The sequence below is a fragment of the Canis aureus genome, chromosome 6 (assembly GCF_053574225.1).
Source record: "Canis aureus isolate CA01 chromosome 6, VMU_Caureus_v.1.0, whole genome shotgun sequence".
In the NCBI taxonomy this organism is placed as follows: Eukaryota; Metazoa; Chordata; class Mammalia; order Carnivora; family Canidae; genus Canis; species Canis aureus.
The window spans coordinates 18,645,458-18,667,669 of record NC_135616.1 but is presented as its reverse complement, the minus strand read 5'-3'; the positions used below and the strand labels follow the sequence as shown (position 1 = coordinate 18,667,669).

The 22,212-nt window shown below is 35.0% G+C and overlaps 1 protein-coding gene across 1 annotated transcript in view; it reads right to left on the bottom strand.

Moving 5' to 3' along the window:
- The window catches only part of TAF4B (TATA-box binding protein associated factor 4b), a 126,472-nt gene that overhangs the window by 78,886 nt on the left and 25,374 nt on the right, over positions 1-22,212 (bottom strand). Inside the window, exons 7-9 of the mRNA XM_077900318.1 lie at positions 18,509-19,123; positions 7,917-8,052; positions 6,864-6,966 (exon numbers count right to left, since the gene is read on the bottom strand). Coding sequence (XP_077756444.1) covers positions 6,864-6,966; positions 7,917-8,052; positions 18,509-19,123 — 854 coding nt within the window. The remainder of the gene's footprint in view (positions 1-6,863; positions 6,967-7,916; positions 8,053-18,508; positions 19,124-22,212) is intronic.

Below are 22,212 nucleotides of genomic sequence, written 5' to 3'. Positions count from 1 at the left end.
CAGCGGTTTAGCGCCTGCCTTTGGCCCAGGGCACGATCCTGGAGACCCGGGATCGAATCCCACGTTGGGCTCCCGGTGCGTGGAGCCTGCTTCTCCCTCTGCCTGTGTCTCTGCCTCTCTCTCTCTCTCTGTGACTATCATAAATAAATAAAAATTAAAAAAAAAAGAAAAAGAAATTAAAGAGTCCATATTGGAAAGGAAGAAGTAAAATTATCCCTATTCATAGATATGATCCCATGTGTTAGAAACCCCTAAAAGTGAGAATTAATATATGCATTAACAAAGTAGCAGGATACAAAGCCAACATACAAAGAAATCAGCTACACTTTTATACATTAACATACATATATGTACTCGCATTTACATATATATACCCTGAGCCCAAGGCATATATGGACAATCTGTGAAGGAAATAAGAAATTACATTTACAATAGCATAAACGAGAAAAAAATACTTAGTAATAAACTTAAACTTAACCCAGAAGCCAAAAGACTTGCACAATGAAAATTACAAAATGTTGTTGAAAGAATTTAAAGAAGATATAAATGAATAGAAACACACCCCATATTCATGGATTGGAAGGCTTAATATTACTAAGATGTCAATGTTACTCAGAGCAATCTATAGATGTAATCTCTATCAAAAACCCAGTGACCTTTTTTTGCAGAAACAGAAAAGACCAATGTAAATTTTACATGGAATCTCAAGGAAACCTGAATAGCCAAACAATCTTAAAAAGGAACAATGATGTAATACCTACTTCCTGATACCAAAATTTACTACAATGCTACAGTAATCAACAATATGGTGTGGTACTAACATAAAGACAGACATACAGCCAAATGAAACAGAACAAAAAAGACATAAATAAGCCCTAATATATATGGTCAAATGTTTTTTGACATGAGTGCCAAGACCTTTCAGTGGGGAGAGACAGTATTTTCAGCAATACTACTCTGCTAAAAAAAACTGGATATCCACATTCAAATGGATGACTTTGGACCTTTACCTAACTCCTTATACAAAAAATTAACTGAAAAAGGATCAATAGCCAAAAATGATAAAAAAAATATAGGGCCTAAAACTATAAAACTCTTAGAAGAAAACAGGACAAAAGCTTACAAAACTGGATTTGGCAATAATTTCTTGGATATGACGCCAAAGGCATACACAACAAAAAAATATTAAACAAACTGGATCTCATAAAAATTTTTCAATTTTGTGCTTCAGAAGACATTAACTTCAGAGTAAAAAGGCAATCCACAGAGGAAAATATTTGCAAATCATACATCCAATAAAGGAGAAATATACAGAATATAAAACTCAATAACAAAAAAATTGATTAAAAAATGGGCAAAGTACTTGAATAGAAAATTATAAAGATATTCAAATAGCCAATAAGCACATGAAAAGATGCTCAACATCACTAATCATCAGGGAAATGCAAATCAAAACCACAAAGAAATACCACTTTATATCCATTAGGAAGACCATTATCAAAGAAAACAAAACAAAACCAGATAATAACAAGTGTTGACAAGAATGTGGAGAAATGTGTACTCTTGTGCACTGCTCATGGGCATATGAAATGGTATTCTACCATTTTCCATTCTGGAAAACAAAGCATGGCAGATCCTCAAAACATTAAAAATAGCATATTATCCCATAACTCCACTTCTGGATATATAACCAAAAGAACTGAAAACATACTGAAGATATTTCTATGCCCATGTTCACAGCAACATTATTCACAATAGCTAAAATGTGGAAGACACTCAAGTGCCCATTGACAATGAGTGGATATACAACAGAATATAATTCAGTCTCAAAAAGGAAGGAAATTCTGACTTATGCCATAACATAGATGAACTCAGAGGACATTATTCTAAGTGAAATAAGCCAGTAACAAAAAGACAAATACTGTGTTATTCCATTTATGTGAGACTGCTGTAATCAAGATCACAAAGACATAAGAGTACAATGTTGGTTGCCAGGAGCTAGGGGATAAGGGAAGAATGAAGATTAATTGTTTAGTAGGTATAGAATTTCATTTTATAAAATGAAATGAGTTCTGGAGATAGATGGTAATGATGGTTGCATAACAACATGAATGCAATTAATACCACTTAAAAATGGTTAAGATAGGGGACACATGGGTGAGTCAGTGATTGAGCATCTGCCTTGGGCTCAGGGCATGATCCCAGAGTCCCAGGATCAAGTCCTGCATTGGGGCTCCCTGTGGGGAGCCTGCTTCTCCCCCTGCCTGTGTTTCTTCTCCCCTCTCTGTCTCTCTCATGAATAAATAGATAAAATCTTAAATTAAAAAAAAAAAGATTAAGACGGTAAATTTTATGATATGTGTATTCTCCAACAATTTTTTTAATTGAGAGGAAAAAAGAATTAAAACAGTTTACAACAACAAAAGCACGGTGAGTTTTAAGCACTCGGAAAATAAAAATTGGGGTTCAGAATACAGCAAAGGAAAGCACCCTCTTAGTTGAAACTCCTGCAGGATTACATCCCGAAGCCTGGAGAACCAAAGGGACACAGAATCTTGGAAAGATTACCACCTAACTTTGAACCAGCTCAATTACTGACTAGATTGAGGCAATCTGCTTCTCTATTGCCAACCAGAAAACTGGGTAAATTCTCTTTCTGGAGGTAACTAATCCAAAACTCCTATAAATATTTTTTATACATATCTGACATTGACTCAAAAAAAAAATTTACTAAGTGTACAACAAGAAACAACAGGACAAAAAAGCCAGGGAAAAGAAACAGACTTATAGTTAACATGGATATTCAGAATATTAGGCATGGACTTTAAAATAACTATGATTAGGGCAGCCCCGGTGGCACAGCAGTTTAGCATCGCCTGGAGACCCGGGATCGAGTCCCACGTCGGGCTCCCTGCATGGAGCCTGCTTCTCTCTCTGCCTGTGTCTCTGCCTCTCTCTCTCTCTCTGAATAAATAAATAAATAATCTTAAAAAAAATAACTATGATTAATTGTTTAAGAACACAGAAGTAAAGATATTTCCATCAGCTCAGTCAGTTAAGCATCTACTCTTGAAGCTGTATTTTGGCTCAGGTCATGATCTTAGGGTTGTGAGATAGAGCCCTGCCTTACCTCAACTCTGTGCTAGGTGTGGAGCCTGCTTAATATTATCTCTCTCTACCCCTCAACTTCCTCAAAAAAAGATACTTCCACATGATAACAATAATCTATTAAAAAAGAAATGGAGGTTATGGTTTCTGGTAATGGCAGAGTAACTTGATTAATATTTACAAAATCAACATACAACTTTTAAAAACAACCATTTGAAAAAGACAAATCTGGGGCACCTGGGTGGCTCAGCTGGTTAAGCGTCTGCCTTCAGCTCAGGTCATGATCCTGGGTTCTGGAATCAAGCCCAGCATGGAGCTCTCTGCTCATTGGTGAGTCTGCCTCTCCCTCTCCCATTTGTCCACCATCCCATATGTGGTCTGTCTCTCTCTCTCTGTCTCTCTCTCTCTCATCAATCAATCAATCAATCAATCAATCAATCAATCTTAAAAACAACAACAAAAATGAGACAAATCTAGGGGCACCTGGATGGCTCAGTCAGTTAAGCATCTGACTCTTGGTTTCTGCTCATTGTAAACACTCAGGATTAAGCCCTGAGTTGGGCTCCCTACTCAGGGGGAAGCCTGCTTGAGATTCTTTCCCTCTGTCCCTTCCTTCAAGCTCACTCTCCTTCTCCCTCTCTCTCTCTCTCTCTCAAATAAATAAATCTTTTTTAAAAATAAAAAAGACAAATCTCAACTATAATGACAGGAAGCTGGTCAATGGCTAGGTGGGGTGTAATAAGGAGACTGGCTGGGAAGGAGCATCAGGAAGCTTTTGGGGTGTTGAAAATAGTCTATGTATCCTGATTGACACAGACTAAACACAGTGCATTGGAAGACGATGACTGCCTAGATGTCCATCCTCTAACATTTCCTCCCAAAACAATACAGAACAAGGAAAACCACAACCTCAGCACAACTCAAAGACAAAGAATACCCAAACTTCAAAATAAGTATAAATTAAAAAAAAAAAAAATCCCAGAGAAGGCTCTTTTGTCTTTCAGCAATCAGTTCCCCATCTATTCACTCCCTGCCTTCCCCCCCAACTTGCCCCCACCTCATGTGATTCAAGGCCTATGGCAAAAGAGACTAAGAAATACTGCTGTAAAGAGGCCAGAGAACTGGTGGCAGTGCTAGGCATTAAGGATGAAATATTTTATGAGTAGGAAGACTAAGTACATCCCAAATCAGAAAATACTAAAGATATGTCCTAGTAGATCACAGAATGAGCTACATTCAATTAAACCTGGCACACTTAAATGTGGGGGGTAGGAAGCAAAAATGGGGAGAGGATTATACAGTGCTGCAGATAAGAGAATCAAAGGGGTTTTTCATAGGCCAATAGATGCAACCAAAATCCTATTAAGACATGTTGCAGAAAGGTCTAAAAACAATCAAGGGAATGTAAAGGAGATAAAGAAATAAAGAAAAGAGGCAAAATAATGGAAAGTAAGGGAAGTAGAAAGAATAAAATTCATACTATCGCATTCCCTGAATAGTAAAACTAAAACAATGGACTAGAACGAGTATTTCAAACTATAACCCAAGAAAACCTCAGACATTTCAAGAGACCAGCATCTACATATTAAAAGGGCCAACTGGGAATCTAGGAAAAGTGGAAGTCAGAATGGTCAATGTTTCACAGCATATCCTAATATAAAAGTACTAGATTTCAAAGATAAAGAAATAAATTCTCAAGGTGTTCAGATGAAAAGATCAAATAAATAGAAACAATATAAATATCAAGGCAATAGTGGAGAAATATTTTTAAAATTGGAATACAAAATGTTAATTTCACATCCAGCCAGCTGTCCTTCAAGTATAGAGGACACTGAAATAGTTTGTTTATTTTTTTAAGGATTTTATTTATTTAAGAGAGGAGAGAGAGTGTGAGAACATTAGCGAGAAAAAGAGAGAGGAGGGGCGTAAAAGCAGTGGGGAGGAGTAGAGGGAGAAGCAGACTCCTCACTGAGTAGGGAGCCCGATGCAGGACCCCAGGATCATGACCTGAGACAAAAGCAAACACTTACCCAACTGAGCCTCCCAGGCACCCTGAAACAGTTTTTAATATGTAAGGATTTAGGGAATTTAGACATATAAGAATTTAGGGGTAGAGGGAGAAGCAAACTCCTCACTGAGCTGGGAGCCTGATGAAGGACCCTGGGATCATGACTGAGCCCAAGGCAGACGTTTAACCAACTGAGCTCCCAGGTGCCCCAAAACAGTTTTCAACATATAAGAATTTAGGGAATTCTACACTAAATGAGACTCCCTTGAGTAGATGAACTTCATCCAACCAAGAGATAACTAAGAAAAGTTTAGAGAAAGGACCAAAGATGATCATTTTAATATAAAAGTAGGCCCTACAACTAAAATGCAGGTGGAGATGAGGAATAAAGACTAATGCACAAATGTTTTTATATTATGACAAAGAATGCAACTAAAACTGGAGAAGGTTGAGGAAGAAGAAAGTAGAATACCCACATTCTTATATAGGTAATAGGCAGAGATTAAAGAATATTAATACAAGAAGGACAAACCTAATACTGCAATACTTCTAGAACAAAGCATAGAAGATAATCTTTGTTTTTTTAGAAGATAATCTTTGTAAGCTAGAATTGCACAAATATTTCTTAGATAAAACATGAAAACCATAATTTACAAGGAAAATCAATGAACTGAACTTCTGCAAAATGAAATGTTTGCTCTGCGAAAGACACTGGTGAGAGGATGATAGAACACATCACAATGGAAATATTTCCAAATCACTTACATGGCAAAGACTTAGATTTTGGATACATAAAGAATACTAAGAACTCAAACCATAAGAAAACAAATAACTCAGTAAGAAAAACTGGACAAAGAATTTGAACACATGTTTCATCAAAAGTATATGGATACCAAATAAATACAAGAACATAGGCTCAACATCTTTAGTCATTAGGGAAATGCAAATTAAAACCACAATAATAATGACAATATATTTTACTATTCTAATGAATAGTAAAAATCAAAATAACTGACATTACCAAGAGCTGACAAAGTTGAAGAGCAAATGAACTCTTATTACTGGTAGAAATGCGAAATGGTTCCTTTGGTAAACAGTTTGGGAACTTCTTAAATAGTTAACCACACACTTACCTAGTAACCCAGCAATCATATTCCTAGATATTTACTACACAGAAATGAAAACCTATGTTCACATAAAAATCTGTATATAAATATTTATACCAGCTTTACATACTATTGTCAAAAACCAGAAATGACCCAATGTTCATCAACAGGAAAAAGAAAGAAGAGATTTACATTTATACAAAGAATACTTCTCACCAATACAAAAAAATAATCCAATATTCAAAATGATACGGATGAATCTCAAAAATATGCAGTGAAAAAACATGCAAAAAAGGTTAATGTGATTTTTCATTTATGTGAAGTTCAAGAATGGACAAAAATGATCTATGGTGATGGACATAATAGCAACTCCTGGAGGCAGGTGTTAGAAGTAGTTAATTTGAAAGGAATAGGAAGGGGAAGGATATATGTTCAGCATCTTGATTACATGCAAGGATGTATGCTTATCAGAATTCATTGAACTATACACTTAGGATTTATACACTTATTTATAAATTATACTCAATAAAGTACTGTCAGCTTTTTAAAAAGGCATCAATATATTTATAAGTATTATTCTGCCATCTTTTTAAAAAGTACTACTTCCTTACACCAGACCAAATTTTAACTATTTTCCTTACCTGAAGGATGTTCCATTCTCTTTTATTTTATTTTTCTGAATAGGAGATGCTTGGAGTGATAGAATTTTATTTCCTGGCAGGGTAATTTGCTTTAGAATGGAAGCTATACAAACAAAAGAAGAAAGAAAAATGAATTAAAAAAAAAATCCATGCCATATTAGGAAAATGTAGAATAGCTTTTAATATACACAGAATAATCAGAAAAAAATTTCAAGCTGTTCTAGACCTCTGTTAAAATGTTAAAATGACAATAAACTTATTCCCTACATAAGAAATCATCTTATAAAATCAAGACCTCTCCATTTTTTTATATAGTCTTCAAATGGTCTACAGAATTACCAGCATTATAAAAATATGTAGAAAAAGTGACAGGTGATAAATGTTAATATATCATTTATATTTGTATATATTTTTTGAAGATTTATTTATTCAAGAGAGAGGGAGAGAAAGTACTAGTAGAAGGAAGGACAGAGGGAGAAGCAGGCTCACTACTGAGCAGGGAAGCCTGATGCAGGGCTAGATCCCAGGACCCTGGGATCATGACCTAAGCCAAAGGCAGACACAATTGACTAAGCCACCCAGACACCCCTATATTTGTAGATTTAAAAAATACATGAAATCTCTAAATTTTATGTGTAAGAATAAATTCCAAACTTAGGAAAAGAAATACATTTTAAAAAGAAATAAAGTTATAGCAATTTTTATTTTTGTAAGTAGCAATTTTTTATAGCAATTTTATAGCAATTTTTATAAGTTTATAGCAATAAGTTTATAGCAATTTTATAGCAATTTTTATAAGTTAAAAAGTGCTTTTTATTTACTCATTGGTTCTTTTATCTAATTATAAAAATGCCATGAGTAGCTGCCTCTTTATTCTAAAACAACACATATCCCTAAAAAGTAGCTATGTATGTATAAAAAATGTACTAAACAGTTATTTTTCAGTGTTCCATCCTAGGTCCTATTTAAAAGACTTAACCTAACAATAGAGAATACACAACCCCATCATGTTCCAAACCCGCTGTGATGGGGCAGGGATGGGCCAGGGTCTACCTGGAGGAAACTGACTGGTAGGTATTGCAGTGCTCACTGGCATCTTCTTCTGTCCAGATTTCTGAATGGTCAATGCTGAGGAATGGGAAAGTGTGGTCACTTGTTTTGCAACACCTCCTGAAGGCTGCTGGACTACCTGAAACAATGAGAACTATTAATACACTCATTCAACTAAACTTGCTTTAGGAGAAAGAACAAGCTTTCAGCTATAACAGTAGAACAAATGACTGTGCTCACCTAACTTTAAATATACCTTTATGTTAGCATAACAAGAAGATCTACTTAAAATTTATATATGTATAAATTATCTTGTTCAAAAGTGAAAAGCATGACTGTTTCATACAATATATTTTATTTTTAGAGTAGCATTCAAATTTGCATCATATACTGCCCAATTTAAATCTCCTTTTGGATCCTATTTTCATTTTTTAACTTATGGAAAATCTCAAACATATACAAAAGTGGAAGGAAGAATAAAACGAAACCACCTATTCCATTATTACCCAGCTTCAACAATGATTAATCCTTTATCAATCCTGTTTTATCCATATTCCTACCCATTCATTTTCTCATCATCACCCTCAATTATTTGTTTTTTAATCCCAGGTGTATCTTTTATCCCTAACTATTTTAAAATGTATCTCTAAAAAATAAAGACTTTTAATGGACCCCTTTTTACAAGTCTCTGGAAAATAACAATACTAGGGCATTCTCTAAGAGAACAGTTCAAGAAATCCAGAGGGCAAGGCTTGGGGATAAAGGAGGAGAAACTGAACTAATAGTAGGGCCTTATTTTTAGCTACAAAGGAAAAAAAGTCAAAATTGCAGAGCTGCATTTTTTTTACTTCAAAAAAGAAAATAGTCACCGTGTACATTTGAATCAGCTACCGATAGTGAACTACTTAAAAGTCCTTAAACTCAGATATGACTAGTATAAACAAGTCAGGAGACAGACTTCTGAACAGAATTTTGGGGATATTTATTCTATTCTCTAATTTTTTATAAATAAGATAGAAAATTTAGTGTCTATTACTAAACAAAAGTAACTCACAAGAAACTCAAGGTGTCCCAGTAAAGAATCCCATAGGAACTAATGCCCACAGAGAAGAAATACAAGTTAGGATAATTCAACTGCCATCAATCTATAGGAAGAAACTCCTGAAAGAGAGAAAGAACTCTTGAAAACATTGATGTATTTCAAGAAGTTGAGATTATAAATTGAGTTGTAAAGTACGAGGGACCAGTTTTATATTCTACAAAGTAAGATTTTGTTGGATGAACAGATAAAAGAAGATATGGTATATATACAATGGAATAGTACTCAGCTACAAAAAGAATGAAGTCTTGCCATTTGCAACAACAGAATGGATTTAGAGGGTATTATATGCTAAGTGAAACAAGTCACAAACTTCCAAGTATAAAATAAGACATGTGAATACAATATAGAGTATAGAGAATACAGTTAATAATATTTTAATAACTGTATGATGACAGAGGATAGCTAGGTTTAGTGTGGCAATCACTTCCTAATGTATTTAAATGTACATTACTATATTGTATGTTGAAACTAATATTGTAAATCAACTATACTTTAAAAATTGTTTATATATATGCATAGGGAAAGGTCTGTAAATTAAAAAATAATCTGTAAACAGTGATTATTTCCTAGGACTCGACTACAGAGTAATTTTGCTTTCTACTTTGTGTTATTTCTTTGTTATATATTTTATATATACTTTATAGATATCTAAGTTATTTGTTTTATGATTAGCATAAGCTATACTTTTAACTATAAAAATAAAACTGAATTTTCAAATAACTAAAAATGAGATTAGAAAAAAATTTAAAATTCTACAAATTAATAGACATTCAGAGTCACATTTATGCATTCAGACTGAAACTCAACAGAAACATTCCCAACAATTCTGGCTTATCTCTCTATTCATATTTTCTACCTTAATATATTTTATTAAGTATTCTTTTATAGTATTTTAATTGTGAAAAACAGTAATAAAATATTAGAAAGGTGTTTGTGAGATAGTCTTCATAGGTACTCATATAACAGCCCAAAGGCCTGCCCTGAGGTGGACACGGGCTCTACGTACCCTGGCTGTGTGTACTCTCAGCTATAAGGAGTGGACGTGGGGCCAGACAAGGGTGGGCCCCAATGGACCTCGGCACCAGTGTGTACAGCCCTGGCAAGAACAAGCTGGGGGAAAGCAAGCCTCAGTGCCCACGTGTAGAATCCTGGGTATGTCTGGCCTTGAATAGCCCAACGGGAGTCAAGATCATGCATTTGGAGGAAGACTAACATGCGAGCTAAAAATATATAGGGGCACCCTATAAAGATATATAGTGGTGGAGCAAGCACTCCTGATCTTGGAGTTGTGAGTTTGAGATCCACCTTGGTATAGTAATTACTTAAATAAAACTTTGAAAAAAATACATATATAGAACTGTAACTTTAAAAGTTATATTTATATATATTACAAATAGAAATTTTAAATATATAAATATATATGATACATGATATTTATATATAGCACAAAGTTCTGAGCTGGGATTTAACAATCCTGGATCCCCATCACTCCTCATCTTAATGACTGTAACACTTGGGGCAGCATATGTGCTGCATATTCCTGCACATTTGCTGAAGAAAATAAAATACAATGAGTGAGAAAGTCTAAATGCATTCATTGCTGTTCTCCCAAAGAAAGTACCACTTGAAACCACAGTATTACCTTATGGAGATTGAAATTATCGTAGAGAGATGGAAATTCACCCAAAGAGGCATTTACTCCTACTTGGCAAGCAAAAGAAAAAGCTATTATATTTTTATAAACTTAAGTCTTTTATTTAGTTTCCTTCCAAATTTCCACTAACAGGAAAATCAATAAATACCTTGGCCTTTTCTATTGACATGTCAAATTCTGACATTTTATTTGAATGTTAACATAAAATAATGTTCTAGTAGTTTATAGGAATACAGGTCTAGTGCTACACGATATTAATTAATGTAAAAAAAAAAAAAGCCTAAGTATGATTTTTACATTATGCCCTGGGACATTATCTGACAAGGAATTATTCTTAAATTTCATAAGGAAAGGAAACAAAGAAACACAAATATGGATTAAACAAGTAGATGAGGGCAGCCCTAGTGGCCCAGTGGTTTAGCCCCGCCGTTGGCCCAGGGTGTGATCCTGGGGACCCCGGATCGGGTCCCACGTCAGGCTCCCTGAATGGAGCCTGCTTCTCCCTCTGGCCTCTCTCTCTCTCTCTCTCTCTCTCTCTGTCTCTCATGAATAAATAAATAAAATCTTAAAAAAAAAAAAAAAAACAAGTAGATGAGAACATCCCTTATGCTTTTTCTCCCCAAGATTTTATTTATTTGAGAGAGAGAGCATGGGCGAGCAGAGGGAGGGGCAGAGGGAAAGAATCTCAAGCACACTCCCCACTAAGCATGGAGCTTGACTCAGTGCTCTATCTCATGACCCTGAGATTATGACCTGAGCCGAAAGCAAGAGTCGGGCACTCAACCAACTGACTTGCCCACGTGCCTGCATCCCTTACATGTTGCTTTCCCTGTATTTCAACCCTCACCTACTCCCCTGCTCGTAAATATAAAGCAATCAAATGCTTATCTCTAAGTAACTCAAGTAGTACACACACACACACACACAGTGATTGGAATCAAGGGTATTATCTCCTCTAATTTCTATAAAAGATTCAATATGTAATTACTCACATGCACTCAGTAAGGTTGAGTTCTAGAAAATAGGAGACCCGAACTAAACAAAAGCTGCAGCTGAAAAGTCAGGAAATACATGTTAGTTGCCAACTATTTCTCAGGAACAGCCAATATGTGATTCCTTATCTTCTGGGACAATAATGGCATACATCACTAAATGACATCAATTCTATATACCCTCATCTAGTCCCAGATCTGTTTTATTTTTTTTTTAAGATTTTATTTATTTGAGAGAGAAAGAAGAAGAAAGAGAGCGCGTGCATGAGCACATGAACAGGGGGAGAGGCAGAAGGAGTGGGGAAGGGAGAAGCAGATTCTCCATGGAGCAGGAAGCCCAATGCAGGGTTGAATCCCAGGCCCCTGGGATCATGTCCTGAGCCAAAGGCAGACACTTAATGAACTGAGCCACCCAGGGGCCCCTCAGCCTCAGAATCTTAATATAGAGCTCCAGTAACATCCTACAAAGAAAGGACTTAACCTATCTGCCATGCCCAATCTAAATTAAAACTCAACCTTAGTAAACACTTCAGAATATCCTGTTTCTTTTCAAAGGGACTTCTAAATACTTTCAAAAATGTATACAGATGAATTTTTAATTATACTAGCTTTTTTTATTGTCAGCAAATGCTGCTTCAAATTAAGAATCTATAAATTTCTGTTAAAAATTTTATATGTGCGGGATAGGATGCTTAGGTGGTTCAGCGGTTGAGCGTCTGCCTTTGGCTCTGGTCATGATCCCGGAGTCCCAAGATTGAGTCCCGGGATCAAGTCCCACATCAGGCTCCCTGCATGGAGCCTGCTTCTCCCTCTGCTTCTCTCTCTCTTTGCCTCTTTCATGAATAAATAAAATCTTAAAAAGAAATTTAAATGTGCTTATTGTATGATTTGATTTATATGAAATTCTAGAACAAGCCAAATTTGTGGGAAAAAATTATCAGAAGAGCTGTTGCTTCTAGGGGTGTAGGGGTAGGGACTGAGAAGGAACACAAGGATACCTCAAGATGATGGTTAACATTTTCTACCTTCATAAGGGGTTTGAGTTACACAGAGGTATGCACTACCTGTCAAAACTTATCCAATGGTACAATTAAAGTTTGTGCGTGTCATTGCATATAGATTTTAGCTAAAAAGAAAAAAACATTGAACTGTAAATATGGAAACATTGAACCATAATTAGTAATATGCATGGTTAACTATTTAGGAAGAAATCTTTGAAATCCATCAAGAAGTTAAGATGATTGAAGGCTGGATAAATACATGATAAATCAAGTATAGTAATTGTAATCAGAATCTAGGTGCTTGGTATACATGTGTTCACTATAAACTTCAACATTGTTATGTTTCAACATTTCCATAATAAAACATTTTCTTGCATAAACCAAAAATAAGATGACATATATAAATACTCTCTAAATAGTTTATTGTCCATTAATTCTAATGTATTTTTACCAAATTAAAAGAAAAAAAATTTAAGTAAATTTAAATGTAAACTTGAGTTAACCAATCTATATATTGACTATTATTATATAAACTCTGATTAAATATAGCATGTGAAGAATTTTCTGTGCAACCTTAATGGTAAATAAAGGGCAGGCCTTACTTGAATTCAACCTCTTTCTTCACCAAACCCTTCCTTAGTCCTCCTACTTAAGTGAGATGATAATCAACAACTGAATTCTACCTTTCCTTTCACTCTTAACAGAATGAAAAAAAAAAGAAAGAAAAAAAAAGACACTGCTTAAATCTGGATCCTTAGGTCAGTCCAATAAAGTAATTAGTGATCTTTTTTTTCCCCCACTCAATTTTTTCTTCAAGTTCTCTAATAAAAATACTGGCCACCAAGTTTTATAAACTAAAATTTATACATTGAAAATACTTCTCTTTGGGGTAGCTGGGTGGCTCAATGGTTAAGCATCTGCCTTTGGCTCAGATCGTGATCCCAGAGCCCTGGGATCAAGTCCCACATCGGGCTCCCTGCAGGGAGCCTGCTTCTCCCTCTGCCTGTGTCTCTGCCTCTCTGTGTGTGTCTCCCATGAATGAATAAAATAAAATCTTAAAAAAAAAGAAAAAAGAAAATATTTCTCCTTGTCCAGTATAAACTGAAGTCAGATTCAGCCAGCAGGGTTATGTCACATAAAGTATTTCTTATAAAAATGTATTTGTTGAAAATTCTTTAATGGTTCCTCTAAAATAATTAGGTACAAGAAAATATGATGCAACAATAACACATTTTTTCTAATATTCTGGGTCAATTTATTTTAGATTAGCTTACTTCAATATAATGAAATGGAAAATTACTACATTTAATAATACTGTTTTTGTCTTATATTCACAAAACAGTAATATTTGGAGAATGACTGCTGAACATACTTGGCCACTTATTTATCAAATGTCTATAATTCTGTTAAGGAAGGAATGCAAGTAAAAGTCATTTAGGAAAGTACATATTTGAAATAAGGAAAATATCTAAGATAATACTAAAACTTCCTGCCCTATCTCCAAATAGAAATCATTTTTAAAGGTATTTGAATGATAAATAAATACAAGATTACTACTAAGAGTAACAACATTTAGTTTACTTTCTAAAATTACCATTTTTTCCTAAAAATACAGACTAGGAATCTTTTTTTTAAGATTTTATTTATTTATTCATAGAGACACAGAGAGAGAGAGAGAGAGAGGGGCAGAGAGAGAAGCAGGCTCCATGCAGGGAGCCCGACATGGGACTCAATCCCAGGTCTCCAGGACCTAACCCCGGGCTGCAGGCAGCACCAAACCACTGTGCCACCGGGGATGTCCCAGACTAGGAATCTTGAATTGACTTTCTCACTCATGAATTTTATTTCTACATGTGAATTTGAGAGGCTTATTTTTAATTTTTATGTGGTAAAGTTAGTTATTAAAATATATCAAATGTAATTCTAAAAATGATCAAATTAAAACTTAATTTTTCTCTATTAAATTAGTTTTTGCTAGTTGATTTAAATTTAAGTTAAATGATAATCTTTAGTTTAAATTAAATTTAGCTTTTGCTCAGTTATAAAGAGTTTTTTCACAAATATCCTAAGAAAAACCTTTAAGCATCAAAATTTCTGAAAGCTTCTACTTACTATAACCACCCATCATCAGTAGACTATAATTCATCCACTTTCTTTCATTAACTTTTAAAGAAAAGTAAAAATGTTAAGCTTAACATTTAGTTGAACTGTGTAGTATCATATAACACCTACCCTGCCAGAACTGAGAGATAACCAATAACATTAACCATTTTTAGAACTGGATTCTCAGATGAAATCACAAGAACTACTAGGTCCATATCTCAACAATTCAAGCACTGAGGGCCAAAATATACAAAGCAATGAACTACTGGCACAAAATGAAAAACATATCCAAAAAGCTGTGAACAATTCTAGTTAATTTATTTGATGAGACCTTTAGCATATCTCCAGAGGATAACATACAATAATCAATGAGATAGAAAAGATAACATAGTAACAAATCTAAGCCAAAAAAAAAAAGGGGGGGGGAGAGGAGGGAAGCCTCATTAATCTGAAATAAAAATGTATAATTTCCTAAAATAATAATTCTATAAAATCTAAACCCCACAATGAGAGATTAAGAGAATTCTAAAAACAGATAAAGATTTAAGAGGTTTTAAAATTCATGATGAATTACTAAAGGAAATACATAAATTTTAATTTTTTTTTTTTTTTTTTTTTTTTTTTTTTTTTAGAGAGAGCGCGCAGGTGCATGTGAGCGAGGTGGGAGGGATGGGGAATGGGAGAGAAAGAATCTCAAGCAGGCTCCATGCCCAGCACAGAGCCCAACCCAAGGGTTGGGGGGACTCAATCACACAATCCTGATCATGACCTGAGTTGTAATCAAGAATAGGTAGGATGTTTAACAATTTAGCCACCCAGGCACCCCAGAAATAAATTTAAACCTAATATTGAACAATCACACTTGTACTCTTTAAGCTCATTTTTGGAGACTATATCCTGAGTTGTGCAAACCACAGATTTGATCCAATTTGGCAATTCTCATAAATTATTATTTGCCATATCTCTTATAAAGTGCACTGAATACTTTATGTTTCTAGTACCCTGAGTATTTTTCCTCCTCACTTGTCTGGGATTAAATTGGACTATGGTTTATAATGGGCTCAAGGATGGTATTTTTTAATTACTTGAGTAATATTAATTTAAACTTTAGTAATATTAATTTTCTAAATTAGTTGATTTGAAAGAATGTCCTACTTCAAGCCTCTCTGTGGCATTACCACACAATACAGAATGGCTTATTTTGTGCCCCAGGTAAAAATGTGTTATAAAACAGATTACAATGCATCTTCAGTGTCTAGCTGCTCTGGTGTTTGACATTTTAAATAGGAAGGTATGAATATTGACATCAAATTTGTTGAGTAAAATTAAAACAAAGGCCAAACAAGAAAACATAATTCACAAGGAATATTAAATTATTACACACTGTTAAAATGAAAGTAGGAAGTAAAAAAAAAATAAATCCCTAAAATTTACCATTAGATTTTTTTCTTTCTTTAAAAATATATTAAGTAATCTCTATACACAATGTGGGGTTCAAACTCACAATCCGGAGATCAAGAGTCCCATGCTCCACAGAGTCAGCCCAGCCAGGCTCCCCACCTCAAAAATCAGTTACATTTTTTCTTAATTGAAATTGTTTCTAATGTATAACAAGTCAAACATACAGAATATAAACACTGTCAAGATATTATTACCACACAGTTTTCCTGTTTCAGAATACTCTAGAAACTTAAAAGTTCCTGCCATGAGTACCACATCCTAATGGGAAAGACAGATACTGGGTTTTAATCTGAGATCCAATACTTGTTGTGTGCCAGTGGATGAGTGAGTCACTTAATGTTTCCGGATTCTTAGTTTTCTCCCTGCCTTTTCTTCATCATAAAATTATTTAAAAACCCACAGTTAATATATAACATGCTTTTAAAACTCTACATAGCTATAAAGTGTTATTTCACTTCCAGAACTAATAGAGATGTTTAATAAAGATTAGCACTGATTCAAGAATCACATATGACCCATAAAAAAGATTTCAATTCTGTTCAGTGCTACCAAAAAGAGGCTTTTCCTTGAGGCAATTACCCTGTTTCGGTGGTTCCCAAAGCTGGCTGCTCAGACTGATGTTTAAGAATCACTGCTACTAAAAAGGTTTCATCTCTGAGATTAAATTCAGACAACCCAAGAGAAACTGCAAGGCAGGCAACATTTCTCTAATCGAAAATCAGACCCAGAGTAGGAAGGGATGAAAAATGATTAGCACCCAGGAAATGACATTACTTCCTACCCGAGAGTTTAACTACTGTCCAAACTGATCTTCCACCTTTCATCCTATGCCCATATGCTCAAACACATCATCCACAGACATTAACCTTTTCCCCTGATTAGACAATAAGGCTGGAAAATTTACTTAGATTTTATTATTCCCAGAAGTAGAATAAACTAGAACAATGAGATTCAACACAGCCTTTAACATAAAGATTTATAATAGAAAACAAGGGCAATTACCAAAAATTAAAAGAACAGCTAGCTCTGTTATAGTATAAGATAAGCGAGTTTACTAAGAAATGTGTTTTTTAATTAATTCACCATATACTATCTCTCACAGGTTAATAATACTCTCAGTCTGTTTTGAATAAACTAGAATGTTCTAAGCACTGTGAAAATAAAAGGAAAACCTCACTAAAATGAGTTAAGAGGCCAGAAGGGGAAACTCTCATAGCCTATAGCTAGTCATCAATTGCAGACCCCAACAGAAAGAGAGGAAGAAAGATTTTCACCTTGCCCAGCAACAGTCTAGCCAATAAGAGACTGTCATAACTCAGCCAATGAGAAGCTACTACACTTTGGTTTACTCCCATGGACTTTTGTTTATAACAAGCCCTTCCCAACTTTCCCCTTTCAGCTGTACAAGGCTATTCTCCTTTGTTCTCCAGATCTGCCTATGGTTTTGCCATATCTTGCTTGTCTTGAGTTCTAATTCTCCACTATTCCCAAATAAAACCCATTTTTGCTGATAAAATAACGGACAGTTTTATCTCTAAGGTCAACAACACTGATAAACAGCTAAAATTTCTTTTACCTAAGAACCTCCCAAGCTTAGAAAAAAACATAACTTCATATTCATCTATTCCCGTTTCTCTCTCCCCTTAGCACATTTTTCTTAAGAAATGTTACCATAACATTACCTCTGCAATAACCTTGCCAAAAAGATTTAGTCTAAATCTAATCTTGAGGAAATAAACAAAGGACATTCTGCAAAACAACTATCCTGGGTACTTAACTGTAACAACAGAATGAGCAACCACAAAAGGCTGGGGAGCTGTTCTGGATTAAAGGAGCCTAAAGAGAAATGACAGGTAAATGCAATATGCAGCTCTTTATCAGAAACAACATCAGAAAAAGGGACACTATTAGTTATAAAGGAAAGGACATTGTTGGGACAACTGGGAAAATTATACCATGTTAACTTTTCAAGTGTGATAAGTTTATGTGGCGGTTATGTTAAAAAAAAAAAAAAAAAAGCCCCTTTCCTTAAGAGATACATAGTACTTAGTTTAGAGGTACCATGTCATGAGATATGCAATTATTCTCAAATGGTTCAGGAAAAAGTTGTGTGTGCCTGTGTGTGTGAACAGAGAAGGAGAGACTAAGCAAATGTGAAAAAAATGTTAACTATTCAAACTTAGTTAAGGACACTCAGGGACTCACTTTACTAGTCTTGTTAGTTTTTCGAATGTTTGAAATTTTCAAAGAAGAAACCGATGAAGAAACAAAATGTTACTCACTAGTTGTTTGACTTTGACTGTCTGGGGAACACCAGCTGGCTGTGAAAGGATAGGACCCGGCTGTGCAAGTTTGATTTGGACTGGGGCAATGACCGCCTTGTCAGATGTGGTCCCAGGAGAAGTAACAACAGGTTTCACAGATGGAAGACAGAGAGCTGTTCCTGAGGTTTCTCCAAATGTTACTGATGGAAGGGCCAGTGTGACTGCTGCCCCAGAGACAACTGGCTTTTCAGGTTGAAGTGAGACTGCTGTAACTGTGTTCTGTATAGATGTCACAAGTGGTTTTGGAGTCTGAAGCAAAACAGTTCCAGTTGTTGTTCCTCCTGGTACAGCAGCTGGACCCACAGAATGAAGTGTCACAACTCCAGTTTTTGCTCCCCCTGGACCAGCAAGTGGATTCAGAGTTGGCACTGACACAGTACTGGGTGTTGTTGCTCCAGAAACAATGACGGGTTTTTCAGACTGGATTGAACAAACTGTTGTTGTCACCACGGGAGATGTTGTTGCCGTTGTGGTACAGGTAGCAATGACTACCTCATTAGAGGTCTGCTGAACACACTGCTGAATAAAGCTCTGGGAGTTGGGCATGAGTTGTCGTAAGGCAATCACACTTTTCTAGAAACAGGAGAGAAAAGAACCTGATAACTAAACAAATCAGCTGCTAGTAAAATAGAACTACTCTGTATCTCACAGCTTTACAACATAAATCAAAAGTATATCAGATACTTCAGTTGAGGAAATCTGGAATCACTTGGTAGTTATATCCTCCCAATATCCAGGATATAATCAATTTAATGCCCAAAAGTGCTTTATTTTTCAATATGAAACTATCTCTCCATATTAAACTTATTTTATATCCTCAACATCAATTTGGTAAAATAAAACACTGTGTCATACTTGTTTGTATTTACTTATGCTCCATAACTGATCACTAATAATTTTTGTATCAATAAGTTTATATGACAATAGAATCTAAACAAAAAAAGTTTTTGTTAAACAACTTTCAAACTTTGGATAGAAAGTCTTTTTTTTATTTTTATTTTTATTTATTTATGATAGTCACAGAGAGAGAGAGAGAGAGAGAGAGGCAGAGACACAGGCAGAGGGAGAAGCAGGCTCCATGCACCGGGAGCCCGACGTGGGATTCGATCCCGGGTCTCCAGGATCGTGCCCTGGGCCAAAGGCAGGCGCCAAACCGCTGCGCCACCCAGGGATCCCAGAAAGTCTTTAAATAAAAATAAAATGAATACAAAACAAAATGCAGACAAACAAGGTCAATTTCCTTAATTGAGCTAGAATATTTTCTGATGGGATTTTAAGTTGGTCTCTCTCCTTGTATCTTTCTAAAATAGTAAAAGCAGTTCAAGTTAAAAAGTAGAAATCTTGCCTTTCATCCCTGAGGGTTTTGTTTCTTTTTATTTTTGAGTAAGGAGAAAAACTGGAAAAGGAGGTAGATAGTAGGTTATCTTCTGGTAAATTCAAAGGCTGTTTGGAAGCTTTCCCTGCTTTGACACAATTAAGTCAGTTATTTAAGAAGCAAAAGAGAACCACTGTTTTTCCTTTCCTTTTACTTACTCCTTTACTTTTTTTATTAAAAGGATTGAGAAGTTCTTCTCTGAAGGTTTTTTTTTAAAAAAGAGTTTATTTGAGAAAGAGAAAGGTGGGAGGGGCAAGGGGAGAGGGAGAAGCAGATTCTCCCCATGAGCAGGGAGCCCACTGCTTAATCATAGAACCCTGGAGATAATGACCTGAGCTGAAGGCAGACACCTAACTGAGCCACCCAGGCACCCTCCTCTCTGAAGGTTTTCAAATATGTATATAAATGGTAACAAAGGAAAGTAAGAAGCAGAGAGTCTCTCATGATCTTTATCCAAACTTTAAAAATGGTAGAAAACAAACTGTTTTGGAGATATATGAATAAATGAAGTGATTTGATTAAATTTAGCTAGAAACCTAATATGAAGGGGTCCTGAGAAAAATACAATTGGAACAAATGTTAAAATAATTAGACTCAAAGAAACAATTACAAAAATGTATGTCTAAATTATCGCTTGGTCAGCCAGAATTAAGCTCAAATGCTTAAATGCCCAAAAGCTGTCAAAGATGAAGGGGAAAAAATTCTCAAACAAATTACAAGGCTTAATAGGTCCTTAGAAAATATATACAAAGTACAAAAAAATTCGTGGTGTAATATTTGGTAACTTAGAGGTGGTGTTACATAGTAAACAGAGTCAGATAGGATAAATTCTGGACCTGTGAGTTTGATTAAAAAAAAAATTAGTAGATTTAAACAGTCTTTTATCTCTAAAAATGGAAAATACTATATCTAGCATCTAGTATTCTCAAAAGACTCATAAGAAAAATAAGTAAATTAAAATACAAATTAAAAGTAAAGTATCTAGCAAAGCACAGGATGCATAATAAGAACTTGATTTTTTCCCTTCTCCCTCACAGTATCTTCAGTGAGTATGAAATATAGATAAATTCAAGAGTTGTCAATGCCATGTAGACAACTTATAGCTCACAAAACTTTTGCACTGAAAGGGACCCAAGAAGAACTGCCTCTAACTTCTTAATCAAGAGGGCCAACCAAAAACAAGGCACTAGTCATTTGATATTAGGTATTATGCTGAACCTTCAACCTTCCTTTCACCAGACCAAGTCTCTTCTAGGTAAAACATTCTCAGTTTCTTCAACCACATTTTATATCACCTGATTGGCACCCTTCTAATCAATGTGCTCACCCTCCTAGTGACAGTTTCCACTATTTTAATATCCCTCTGAAAATATGGTGCTCATTTCCCTTCCCATTCTTCTTTTATGAGGCAGCCAAAAGGAGTCTTCCACTGTGGCACCTCTTTCATCTCCCCTAGACAATTAAACCAAATAGTTCTTTTTTTTTTTTTTTTTTTTAAGATTTATTTATGAGAGAGAGAGAGAGAGAGCGAGAGCGCGCACACATACACGTGTACATGAGTGGGAAAGGGAGGGGGCGGGAGAGAGAATCCTGAGTAGACTCCATCCACACTGAGTCTGACTTGGGCCCAATCTTCTAAAAACTGAGATCATGACCTGGGCTGAAAGCAAGAGTCAGACATTCAACCGAATGTGCCACCCAGGTGCCCCTAAACCAATTATTTATAAGGCAATTCCTCATTCCATTATTTCAAAATTTATGGGATGACTCTGTGTTCAATATAATTCCAGTTCTTTAATGACTTAAATTTTCAATTTGATTCCTCTTCAGTTTCTGAGTATCCAAAAAACATATCTGATAGTCTCATTATCAAAGTTACTGCTCTATGTCAAAATCCTATTTAATTCAACAAATCTTAGAAAAGAATATGCCTATTAACAGTATAAATCAATTTTTAAAAATAAGAGCTTTCCCACTAAATTTGGCATTATTTGATTTATTATTTTTAGGAGAGTATGAGTCATTAGGTCAAAGCAAAAGGTCCTATCTTAAAGGAAAAGTCAAGACCCTTGAAGATGTAAGCTTTACCAATATAATCATTAAGTTATGTTCATGAATGATGTTACTTCTGTTTTCCCAAAGTGTTCCAATCCAAAGAATGTGGATTATGAATGTTCTTAATCTTAACAGATTACAACATTGAGAGCTTTCTCCTACACTGTTAGAATCTTTACATGGCTATCATATTGAAATATTCAGATTTCTAATTATTTTTAAAAATTATTTT